The sequence below is a fragment of the Ursus arctos genome, unplaced genomic scaffold (assembly GCF_023065955.2).
Source record: "Ursus arctos isolate Adak ecotype North America unplaced genomic scaffold, UrsArc2.0 scaffold_22, whole genome shotgun sequence".
NCBI classification, from domain to species: Eukaryota; Metazoa; Chordata; class Mammalia; order Carnivora; family Ursidae; genus Ursus; species Ursus arctos.
This window is the reverse complement of record NW_026622897.1, coordinates 55,522,389-55,534,406: the sequence shown is the minus strand read 5'-3', so window position 1 is coordinate 55,534,406 and position 12,018 is coordinate 55,522,389. Positions and strand designations below refer to the sequence as shown.

General features: G+C 45.0%; 1 protein-coding gene across 2 annotated transcripts; it reads left to right on the top strand.

The window, feature by feature from the left end:
* Positions 1-6,200: 6,200 nt before the first annotated feature.
* On the top strand, positions 6,201-11,193 carry FOLR2 (folate receptor beta). 2 transcript variants are annotated; one of them, XM_057316686.1, is made up of 5 exons: positions 6,201-6,356; positions 8,213-8,391; positions 10,184-10,372; positions 10,491-10,626; positions 10,737-11,193. In XM_057316686.1, the coding sequence occupies exons 2-5, from the start codon at positions 8,242-8,244 to the stop codon at positions 11,021-11,023; spliced, it is 762 nt and encodes a 253-aa protein (XP_057172669.1). In that variant the 5' UTR covers positions 6,201-6,356; positions 8,213-8,241; the 3' UTR covers positions 11,024-11,193. The 2 variants fall into 2 exon arrangements, with proteins under 2 accessions (XP_057172669.1, XP_026373786.1); XM_026518001.4 differs by having other exon boundaries at positions 6,202-6,361; positions 8,230-8,391.
* Positions 11,194-12,018: the final 825 nt, after the last annotated feature.

Here is a 12,018-nt window from a genome sequence, read left to right as displayed (position 1 = left end):
GTGCAGGAGAAATTAAGACATACCCAAATAAACCAAAGCTGAGAGAATTTGTCACTAGCAAACTTTCCCCACAAGAAATACTAAAGGTTGTCCTTCAGGCTGAAATGAAAGAACACCAGGCAGTAACTTGAATCCACATGAGGAAATAAGGAGCACCAGTAAAAGTTACTACACAGAGGGGCGCCTGGGTGGCACAGTCGTTAAGCGTCTGCGTTTGGCTCAGGGCATGATCCCAGCATTCTGGGATCGAGCCCCATGTCAGGCTCCTCCGCTAGGAGCCTGCTTCTTCCTCTCCCGCTCCCCTGCTGTGTTCCCTCTCTCGCTGGCTGTCTCTCTCTGTCAAATAAATAAAATCTTTAAAAATATATATTGTAAAAGAAACAACAAAGGAATTAAAATGGTATACTTGAAGACATCTATTAAACACAAAAGGAAGTAATAGAGAAATAGAGGAACAAAAAGACACAAAAATACATATATAGGGGCGACTGTCTGGCTCAGTCAGTAGAGCATGTAACTCTTGATCTCAGCATTGTAAGTTCAAGTCTCATGTTGGGTATAGAGATTACTTTAAAAAAATCTTTACAAACATATATAAAACAAATATAATTGCAGTTGTAAAACTTATATCATTAGTAATTACATTATATATAAATGGATGGAATTCCCCAATAAAAATGCAGAGATTGTCAGCTATCAGAAAGAACGATTTCTCAACATTTGCTGCAACATGGACGGCACTGGAGGAGATAATGCTAAGTGAAATAAGTCAAGCAGAAATACAATTATCATATGGTTTCTCTCATCTATGGAACATAAGAACTAGGAAGATCGGTAGGGTAGGAAAGGGATAAAGAAAGGGGGGTAATCAGAAGGGGGAATGAAGCATGAGAGACTATGGACTCTGAGAAACAAACTGAGGGCTACAGAGGGGAGGGGGGTGGGGGAATGGGATAGACCGGTGATGGGTAGTAAGGAGGGCACGTATTGCATGGTGCACTGGGTGTTATATGCAACTAATGAATCATCGAGCTTTACATCAGAAACCAGGGATGTACTGTATGGTGACTAACATAATAGAATAAAAAAAACATTAAAAAAATTTTTTAAATGCAGAGATTGGCAGATAAAAAATCATTGCCCAACTATACACTCTCTACATGACTCATACTTTAGATTCACAGACACAAAAAGACTGAACTTAAAAGGATAGAAAAATATGTATCATGCAAAAAATAACTAAAGGATAGCTTGAGTGCCTATAATGATGTCCGACAAATAGAATTTCAGACAAAAATTGTTAAGAGGCAAAGATAGGCATTTTATAATGATAAAGGGTTAATTCATCAGGAACACTTAACAATTATAAACATAAATGCACCTAATAACAGAATCTCAAAATACATGAAGTAAAAACTAACAGAGTTGGGTAGATAAATACATAATTCAAAAATAACAGTTGGAAGGGGTGCGTGGCTGTCTCAGTCAGTAGAGCATACGAATCTTGATCTTACAAAGATCGTGAGTTTGAGCCCCATGGGCAGAGAGATTACTTAAAAAAACAAAAAACAAAAAAGCCAGCAGTTAGAAATTTCAATAACCCCTACCAATCATGACTAGAATAACTAGGTGGAAGATCATCGGGGAAGTAGACTTGTACAACACTAGAAACCAGCTAGATCCAGCAGAGATCTATAGAACACACCAGGAAACAACAGAGAATATACATTCTTCTCAAGTGCATATGGGATATCCCATGTTAGGACATAAAAAAAGGCACCAATACATTTAAAAGAACTGAAATACAAAGTATATTTTCTGACCCACAAAGGAATGAAATTAAAAATCAATAAGAGAAAGTTTTAGAAAATTCACAAATATGTGTAAATTAACACACTTCTAAATAATGAATGAAATAAATCACAAATGATATTAGAAAATAAGATGAATGAAATGAAAATGAAAAATACCAGAATTTATGGATGCAACTAAAGCACTGCTTTGAAGGAAATTTAGAGCTACCAAGGGCTATATTAAAAATGAAGAAAGATTTTAAATCAATAACCTAACCTACTACCTTAAAAAACAAAAAGAGCAAAATAAACCCAAAATGAGCAAAAGGGAAGAAATAATAAAGAGGAGAGCAAGAATAAATGGAATAGAGGATAGAAAAACAGTAGAGAAAATCCATGAAACCAAAAGTCGGTTCTTTCATTTTTAAAAATCCTATGTATGTATGTATGTATGTATGTATGTGTGTATGTATTTATTTATTTAAAGGTAGACTCTACGCCAAACATCGGGTTCAAACTCATGATCCCAAGATTAAGAGTGAGCCAGGCATCCCCCAAAAGTTAGTTCTTTGAGAAGATCAACAGAACTGATAAACCATTATCTAGATCGATCAAGGAAAAAAGAGAGAAGAATCAAATTACTAATATCAGCAATAAAAGAGGAAACAACAGTATTGCCCTTACATAAATAAAAAGCATCGTAAGAGAATACTCTGAACAACCGTATGCCAATACATTAGATGCCATAAGTGAAATGGCCAAATTCCTAGAAAGACACAAACTACCAAAGATGACATAAAAAGAAGTAAAAAATCTAAATATACCTGTAGCAAGCAAAGAGTCGAATTCATAATTTTAAAACTTCCCACAAACAAAAGTTGAGGCTCCCACTACCTTAGTGGTGCATTCTACCAAATGTTTAAAGAATAATTAATACCAATCTGTCACAAACTCTCTCAAAAAAAGAAGAGGAGGAAACACTTCCGAACTCATTCTATGAGACCAATATTCCTCTGATACAAAATCAGACAAAGACATCACAAGGAAACCATAGACCAATATCCCTTGTGGATAAAGACGTAAATCTTCTCAACAAAATACTAGCAAACTGAATCCAGCCACATATAAAAGGGATTATACATCATGACCAAGTAGGATTAATCCCAGAATGCGAGTTCATTTGACATCCAAATATTAATTGATTTAAAATATCATATTACTAGGATAGAGGACAAAACCCACATGATTGCCTCAGTTGAAACATTTGACAAAATCCAAAAAAATCCTTTTATGATTCAAAACGAAACAAAATCCAATATGGAACAAATCAGGAAAAGAAGGGAATTCCCACAACCTGATAAAGGTCAACGATGAAAAACTCACAGATAACATTATAGTCAATGCCAAAAGCCTTTCCCATTAATATCAGTAATAAGCATCCATGTTCATCATGTCTATTCAACCTTGTACAAAAGTTGTAGCTAGGGGGCGCCTGGCGGGCTCAGTCAGAGGAGCTTGCAACTCTTGATCTCAGGGTAATGAGTTCGAACCCCACTTTAGGTGTAGAGATTACTTTTTAAAAGAGTTGTGGCTAAGACTATTAATCAATAAAAAGGAATAAAGGTATCCAGATTGGAAAGCAAGACGTAAAACTATTTTTTTCCTTCCTTCCTCCCTCCCCCCCTTCCTTCCTTCCTCCCTCCCTCCCTCCTTTCCTTCCTTCCTTCCTCCCTCCTTTCCTTCCTTCCTTCCTTCCTTCCTTCCTTCCTTCCTTCCTTCCTTCCTTCCTCTGCTGCAAAAAGCTTTATTGTTTCCATTTGGTCCACAGCTTCGTTAAAAAGCTGCCTAGTGGCTGCAGGGAGAAGCTCTGTCACAAGCCCCCTGTGAGAGGGTTGCCAGAGGCGCCCCTCAAAGGCACTCATCTAGGAAGTGGTTCCCCAGGAAGAAGTAGAACTTTCTGGTCACAGATGATATGACACTGCATATAGAAAATCCTAAGGAATCCACAAAAACATTATTATTACTAATAAGTGAGTTTAGCCAGTTTGTAGGATACCAGATCCATATACAAAAATCAGTTGCATTTCTATACACTAGCAATGAACAATATAAAAATGAATTTAAGTATATAATTCCATTCACAATAGCATGAAAAGAATAAAATACATAGAAGTGAATTTAACGAAGTAAAAGACTTATGTACTGAAAACTATCGAACACTGTTGAAAGAACTTTAAGACCTAAATAAATGGGAAGATATCCCATGTTCATCAGTCAGGAGACCTAATACCATTAAGAGGGTATTAGTCCCCAGACTGACCTACAGATTCTACTCAATACTAAGCTAAATCCTTGCTGGCTTTTTTGGGGAAATTGACAATCTGATCCTAAAATCCATACGAACATGCAAGAGACCTATAATGGCCAAAACAATCTTGGGAAAAAACCAAAAACAAAATTAGAGGACTCACACCTTTTACTACAAAGCTACAATAATCAAGTCAGTGCGATAGTAGCATAAAGGTAGGTATGTAGGTCAATGAAATAGAACTGAGAGTCCAGATTTTTGACAAATTGAATTGTGCCAAGACAGTTCAATGGGGGAAAGAATAGTCTTTTCAATATATGGCGCTGGGATACAACTGGATATTCACATACAAAAAAATAAAGTTGGACCCTCCTTTTATACCTTTTATAAAAATTAACTCACAACGGATCAAAGACCTAAATGGAGGAGCTAAAACTATAGAACTCCTTTAAAAAACAGGGGAAGAGTTTCATGGCATTGTATGAGGCAATGATTTCTTGGATATGACGGCCAAAGCAAGGCAACAAAAGAAAAGAATAGATAAACTGGACTGTATCAAAATGGACACTGCGCACCCAAGGACAGTTAACAGAGTGAAAACGCAGCCTACAGAATGAGAGAAAAGATTTGCAACCCAGAGAGAACTAGAGAGCTCCCACAACCCTAGAAAGATGTATAATACAATTTAAAGATGGGCAAACAACTTGGGTAGACATTTCTCCAAAGAAGGTCTACAAATGGTAACAAGCCTATGAACAGATACTCAACATCACTAATCATCAGGGAAATGCAAATCGAAACCACAATGAGCTATCACCTCACACCCACTAGGATGGCTTTTATTAAGAAACAAAAAGCCAACAGGAAGTAACAAGTGTTGGTGAGGGTGTGGAGAACTTGGAACCCTTGTACACTGTTGGTAGGAATATAAAATTGTATAATCGTTACAGCAAATATTAAGGCAGTAAGGTAATTCTCTAACGGAATTACCATACGATCCAGCTATTCCACATCTGAAGATATACTCCAAGGAATTGAAAGCAGGGTCCTCAAAAGATAATTGTACACCCGCGTTCATAACAGCCTTCTTTACAATAGCCAAGAGGAGGAAGCCAGCCAGGGTCTATCAGTGCGTGAATGGATAAACAAAACGTAGCAGATACATACAATGAAATATTATGCAGTTATCAAAAAGAAATGAAATTCTGACACATGGATGACCCTTGAGGACATTATGCTAAGTGAAATAAGCGAGTGACAAAAAGACAAATACTGTGTGATTCCCACGTATAGAAATATCTAGAGTAGTGCATTCATAGAGACAGAAAGTTGAATGACGGTTGCCAGGGACTGGGGAGAGGAGGAAATGGGGTATTGTTGCTTAATGAGAATAGGGTCTCAGTTTTACAAGATGGAAAGGTTCTGGAGATCGATCGCACAACATAAATACACTTAACATTACTGAACTAAACACTTGAAAAGAATTCAGATGGTGAGTTTTATATAATGTATGTTTTTCCTCAATTTTTTAAAAGGCTATCAAAAATGCTTAATTATGCTTACGGAAATGCTAGTTGGTGAGATATTACATCATTTAGCTAATTTGAGACAATTTTCCTCTGTGAACCTTGACTTCCGCACTTCAACCTCTAACTGTGTCTACCTGGTTACTCAAAAATTAACCCAATAGCTGTCATTTAAGCCGACTTGTGTTATGCCAGGCTTTTCCATATGTAATTCTCAACAATCCTCTGGTGAGCAAATTAAAGCTTAGAAAGGCTCCCGGACATTTCCCAAGGTTGTATGAGGGACGGCTGTCATTGGGACTCATGGCCTGACCCCAAAGCCTGGGTTCTTCCTTACTGCACCTCATGCCCCTCAAGCTAGCTTCAGCCTAACAAGCATTTGGGGTACCTCAAAAATTTAGATTGCCCTTGGAGATGAGCTTCTCTGGGTTTTGATGAATGTTGAATGTGTGAATCCTATAAGGAATAAATTAACAAAGAGGGGAACAAAAACAGGAAGGAATACACTGCCAGGCTAATGGAGCCGTGAATGGGTGGGGCCTGGAAGAGAGGCAAGACTGGAGAGTGGAAAGGGGAAATTACGTTTTGTGGTAATCAGAGCTCTTACAGTCAGTGTATCCTACCGGAGGTCAGAGACCACTGGGGAAAGTCCAGCGGCCTCAAGCCATTGCCAGCCTGAAAAGAGACCAGTCCAGACACAGCTGTGTGTGCTCCCAGTCGCTAAGGAGTCTCAGGCAAGATGCCCTAAGGAGGGAAGGGTGACAGGGACACTAGGGGTGGGGGGTGGGCGCAGATGTTTCCTTACAAAGATCACGGGGGGGGGGGGGTGCGCCTGAGTGGCTCAGTGGGTTAAGTGTCTGCATTTGGCTCAGGTCATGATCCCAGGGTCCTGAGGTGGAGTCCCGTGTTGTCGGGCTTCCTGCTCAGCGGGGAGCCTGCTTCTCTTGCGGCTCCCTCTGCCCCCCTCCCCCCACAATGCTCGCGCGCGCGTGCTCTCTCTCCCTCCTGAATAAATAAACAAAATCTTAAAAAGAAAGAAAGAAAGAGGGGCGCCTGGGTGGCTCAGTCATTAAACGTCTGCCTCCGGCTCAGGGCGTTCTGGGATCGAGCCCCCCATCAGGCTCCTCCGCTGGGAGCCTGCTTCTTCCTCTCCCACTTCCTCTCCTTGTGTTCCCTCTCTCGCTGGTTGTCTCTATCTCTGTCAAATAAACAAATAAAATCTAGGAAGGAAGGAAGGAAGGAAGGAAGGAAGGAAGGAAGGAAGGAAGGAAGGAAGGAAGAAAAAGAAAGAAAGAAAGGAAGGAAGAAAGAAGAGAGAGAGAGAAAGAGAGAAAAAAAGAAAGAGAGAAAGAGAGCAAGCAAGAAAGATCACTCAGGATCCTGTGGGGAAGGTGACTTTAAGGGGAAGAAATTGGAGGAAGGGGGGACCTGACCCCCACACGCAGAGCCAAGGGAAGTGAATTCCAGAAAGGTTTTTGGAAGGATCCTTGGCCAGGGCTTTGTGGGGATGTGGAGATGGTGAGAGAGAGGAAGCAGTCTCTGTTGTCAACTCAGGTCCTTCAGTGACAGCCCAAAGGAACAGATGTTTAAGATGGGAGTGGGGGGCGAGGGGCAGTCAGGAAGAGACAAGGGGGCGTCACTTGTGCTGGTGACCCTCAGCACTCTAAGCACTTGTCTAGTTGCCAGCTTCAACATGGGGTACTTCAATTACATTAAATTCATTTATTTGTTTTTTGGTGGTGGGGGGAAAGCATGGAGGAGCAAAGGGAGAGGGAGAGAATCTTAAGGAGGCTCCATGAGATCATGTCCTGAGCTGAAATCAAGAGTCAGATGCTTAACTGACTGGGCCACCCAGGCGCCCCCGTGGGATAGTTTCGTATTGTCCCTCAGGTCCAGGGATCTCTGCACTTGTTTTCTGAGGGGTAGGTAGGAATCTGGTACGTTAGCCTAGAGATTGCTGAGGAGACCAGTGTTATGATGGGGTGGAGGAAGGAAACGGCTTTCGGAGACCAGGGAAGGAAAAAGTCTGAGGAAGCAAGAGTTAGAAACCACCGGTCTTTCCAGATCTGTATTATTTAAGCAAATAGCACCCCGTGTGCTACCTCCCCTGACCCCAGTGCTGATCGGGAGAACTCAGCAGAGCTGGGTCACCGCCTTCCCCAGGGCTAACAGGATCTAAGCCGGCGTGGGAACCCAGGTGATCCGGGGCATGATGGACACGGCATGAGGGCACTGTGGGTCCCTGGCCCTTTTCAGGGGAGCAGGGCATGGACCTGAACTATTTAATTACTTCTCTTAAGTAAAGTGGAGAGAAGATGTGGGCACAAAGGCACCCCTCCAGCTGAGGAAGACTCTCCCAGGGCCGAGCCACTAACCCCAGACTCTCTCTCAGCCCGCCAAGCCTGGGATGAGGGAGCCCCCTTCACCAACCTTCTCTACTTCAGCTTCAGGGAGCCTCAGGACCCCAGCACCGAAGGAACAGGGTCTCACCCCATCCTTCACTGTGGAGATGGGGAGACTGACACAGGGGGGCAAGGGGGACCCTGCATGAGGCTCTCTCCCCTTGGGTTTTGGCCCCCCCCAACCACAGCTCCGTCTACAGAGACAGAAAGCCATGGCCTGGACACTGATACCACTTCTGCTGCTGTTGGCCTGGACGGCCTCCATGGGCAGTGCCCGGGCCAGGACAGACCTGCTCAACGTCTGCATGGACGCCAAGCACCACAAGGCAAAACCAGGCCCTGAGGACAAGCTGCACGACCAGGTGAGGAAGGAGTGTGGCTCAGGTTGGGGAGGGGGCTTGCTCCAATGCGGAAGAAGTCAGGGGGGTGGGGGAAGCGTCGACTGGTCAGACGCCCCCACATCCTGGGTTATTGCTGTCGGGGAAGATGACAGTGGCCTCCTGGGAGAATACCATGTCAGCAAGGATGCGAAATAGTCATTTGTTGAGCACTTACCAGGGGTCATGTTTACCGCCCATGATTTCATATTCCCACTGGTCCCTTGATGTAGGAGATAATGTTCTCCCCCACATGACACAAATGAGGAAACTGAGGCCCAGAGAAGCACAAGGGCACACAGAGGACTTGGACATAAGCAGCCCTTGTGGTGGTGTAGGGATAGGACTCAGGTAGGCACTCGCAGTGGTTTGGAGGGTGAGAGATCGTCGGGGAGGATGGTTCTTCCTACCTTCACTGTGTGCCAGTCCACGGAGTGTCAAGGGTAGAGGAGACGGTCTCTTCTGGCTGGGATACGGGGCAACAGGTGCTGTGCATTCACTCATTCTGTAAAAATGGATGCCAGTCGGTTGTAACTCTAGTGACACTCCACGTCTCCTTTTTATGATAAACACTCTTTAGACTCTTTTTCTATCCTGGAAAAAAATGCAAAGCCAATAGAACCTATTTGCACATTTAACTTAAAAAATATCAGCATGATTCTCTATCTGTACTACAAAGGAGAAGCACAAAGAAAGTAACTTACAATAAAATAAAGTATATTTCAGTATGTCGATTCCCTGGCATGACTCCATTAAACATCACTACCAAATAGCATGTTTGCTTCTGTTCACCGAATCACGATGAATGGGCCAGCTACAGATACAGATCGATGCAGGTGTCTTCTGTTGGCAACGTAAATGCTATAAGATACTCTCAGCGGTGTTGCCATTGATGACATAATCTTCTAAAACAGTGAATAACTCCAGCAAAACAACACACATAGCGTGGCCTTCCTTTCCACAGTATTTGCTGTTCTGAAAAAGCCAGTCTATATTAAAAATTTGCTAAGATATGGTGTGTCTATATGTAAGATGGAGTTCAGTTTAGATTTAGGAAATCATAGAGAGGTCTTTTGTTTATTTTTTTCAGCAAATATTTTTTCTGGGCCTGCCACATTTCTGGCACCGGCCTCACTGCTGGGGACACAGACCTTAATAGCTGCTGAGAAGAAAGTTATTCAACATACGTTATTAGATGGGTCATTCCCTCCTTCTTTTGCTCAAAATGTCACCTTCTGGTCAGGTTTTTCACAACTACCTTACTTAAAATTTCAACAATTATCCCATATTCCACTTTCCCATTCCCTGCTGCACTCTTCTCCATATAATTGATTGGATCCTGACACCATATTTTTTTCTCTTTTAGTTTCTTACTGTCTGCCCCCACTGATCAGGATATAAGTTCCATGAACACATGTTTCTGTCTGCTTTGTTCCCTATCGTATTCTCAGCATCTAGAACAGGGACCGGAATAGAAATAGGTACTCAGTAATGATTTTTTAATGAATACATCAAAGAACTTTCTATAAAGTGTGAAGGGCTGCATCAGTGATGGCTATTGTCCCCCCAACACGGGATTTCTCTCCGGCTCCCACAACCCCTGATCAGCCCTGTTGTGACTGAGTCTCCCCCAAGATGGGAGTTCCTGGAGGTCAAGTGAACTTTCCTAAGACAACCCACCTGAGGCAGGAGAGCAAGAACAAAATGGGGAGAGGCTGGAGGTGGCAGAAGGCTGTGTATGTGGCGTGGCAGTTAGTCGGGTGTCTTCCCCACGCAGTGCACTCCCTGGAAGGAGAAGGCCTGCTGCTCAGCCAGCACCAGCCAGGAGCTGCACAAGGACATCTCCCTCCTGTACAACTTCACCTGGGACCACTGCGGCAAGATGGAGCCCGCCTGCAGGCGCCACTTCATCCAGGACAACTGTCTCTACGAGTGCTCACCCAACCTGGGGCCCTGGATCCGGGAGGTACGGGACCCGCCCTCACCCCGCCCCAGCGGCCTGCCAGGCAGCTCCGTCAAGGCTGTGGCCGCCCACATCCCCACGCCCCGCTGAGAGGAGCCCTCCGTCCTCCCCTCCCACCCAGGTGAACCAGAGCTGGCGCCGGGAACGTTTCCTGCACGTGCCCCTGTGCAAAGAGGACTGTCAGCGATGGTGGGAGGACTGTCGCACCTCCTACACCTGCAAAGCCAACTGGCACAGGGGCTGGGACTGGACCTCAGGTGAGGGCCTGGTGGGGGGCGGAGGTGGGGTTTGAGGATTTGGGGGTGGCCAGAAACCAGCTTCGGGCCCAGGCGCTGAATGTCTGCGTCCACCCTCTCTCCCCCTGCAGGAATTAACAAGTGTCCAGCCAAGACCACCTGCCGCACGTTTGAGGCCTACTTTCCCACACCTGCAGCCCTGTGTGAGGGCCTCTGGAGTCACTCCTACCAGGCCAGCAACTACAGCCGAGGGAGCGGCCGCTGCATCCAGATGTGGTTCGACCCGGCCCAGGGCAACCCCAACGAGGAGGTGGCGAGGTTCTATGCCCTGGCCATGAGTGCTGGGGCCGTGCCCCAAGGGGCTGAGCCTCTCCTGCTCAGCCTGGCCCTGATGCTGCTGCTCTGGCTGCTCAGCTGAGTCTAGCCCTACCCAGACATCCTCTCTGCATGCCCCCAGTTTGGATGACCGAGCTGGGCATCGAGGGAGCCCTAGGCGTGCCTCCATCCATTATGCATCCCGTTCCTGCTCCATGGTGGGGCCTGGGGTTTCTCTGGCAGTCGGTTCAAATAAAAAGACCGACACATCCATGTCCGATGAATTACTTTGGTTTGAGTGGGGAGATGACAGAGTCCACAGCTTCTGGATTCCTTCAGATCAGAGAAGTGAGACCTGGGTTTGAATCCCAGCTTTGCTACTGACTATGCCAAAGTGAAACAGTTGCCTGTCTATTCTAAAGCTTAGTTTCCTCCTCAATAAAATGGGGATAATGGTCCTTCTTTCCCTCTGGGTTGGTAAATACAAAGGAGCTGTTGCCCAGAAAGCATGTAAGCCCAGTGCCTGTACTTTAACAGTCCTCAGGGATTCTGCTGCTCTTGCAGCCGCAAATGAGAGCCAGGTCCAGGGCTTTGTTACTTATATTGGTCGCCTTTCTCCTGGGCCCTGTCTGCCTGGTCCGTGCTCAGCTCTGCCATGGGGAAGCTGGGGATGGGAGTCCAGGGAAGGCTCTGGATTCCCAGTGGGGGTGAAAAAAGTTCGCACACGATATGGATTGAAGGGACAGAGTTGAGCCTTGGATCCTCAGAGGAGGAAGAGAGAAGACTGGGGGGCGGGGGGCAGCCTGGGAGGTTCCCGGAAGAGGAAATGCCCAAGAGCCTTGAATTGGTTTAGCTGAGTCCTAGAGGCTTGGATGGAAAAATGTTGGACACTCTTAGGGGCTTCCCAGGGGCAGGAGCCTCGCCTCTACTCTGGCACCTTTGTCCCTTCCAGGGATTGCTAGGTATGCCTATCCTGTCTTTGCACAGGCCCCAGGAACTGGGCCTTAGTTGATCTCTGGGTCTCCCTCTTGCCCTTTTCCCCTGGGTAAGTCTTGGTCTCTACATTCCCTTCACAGTTATCCCCAGAGAGCCACAGGT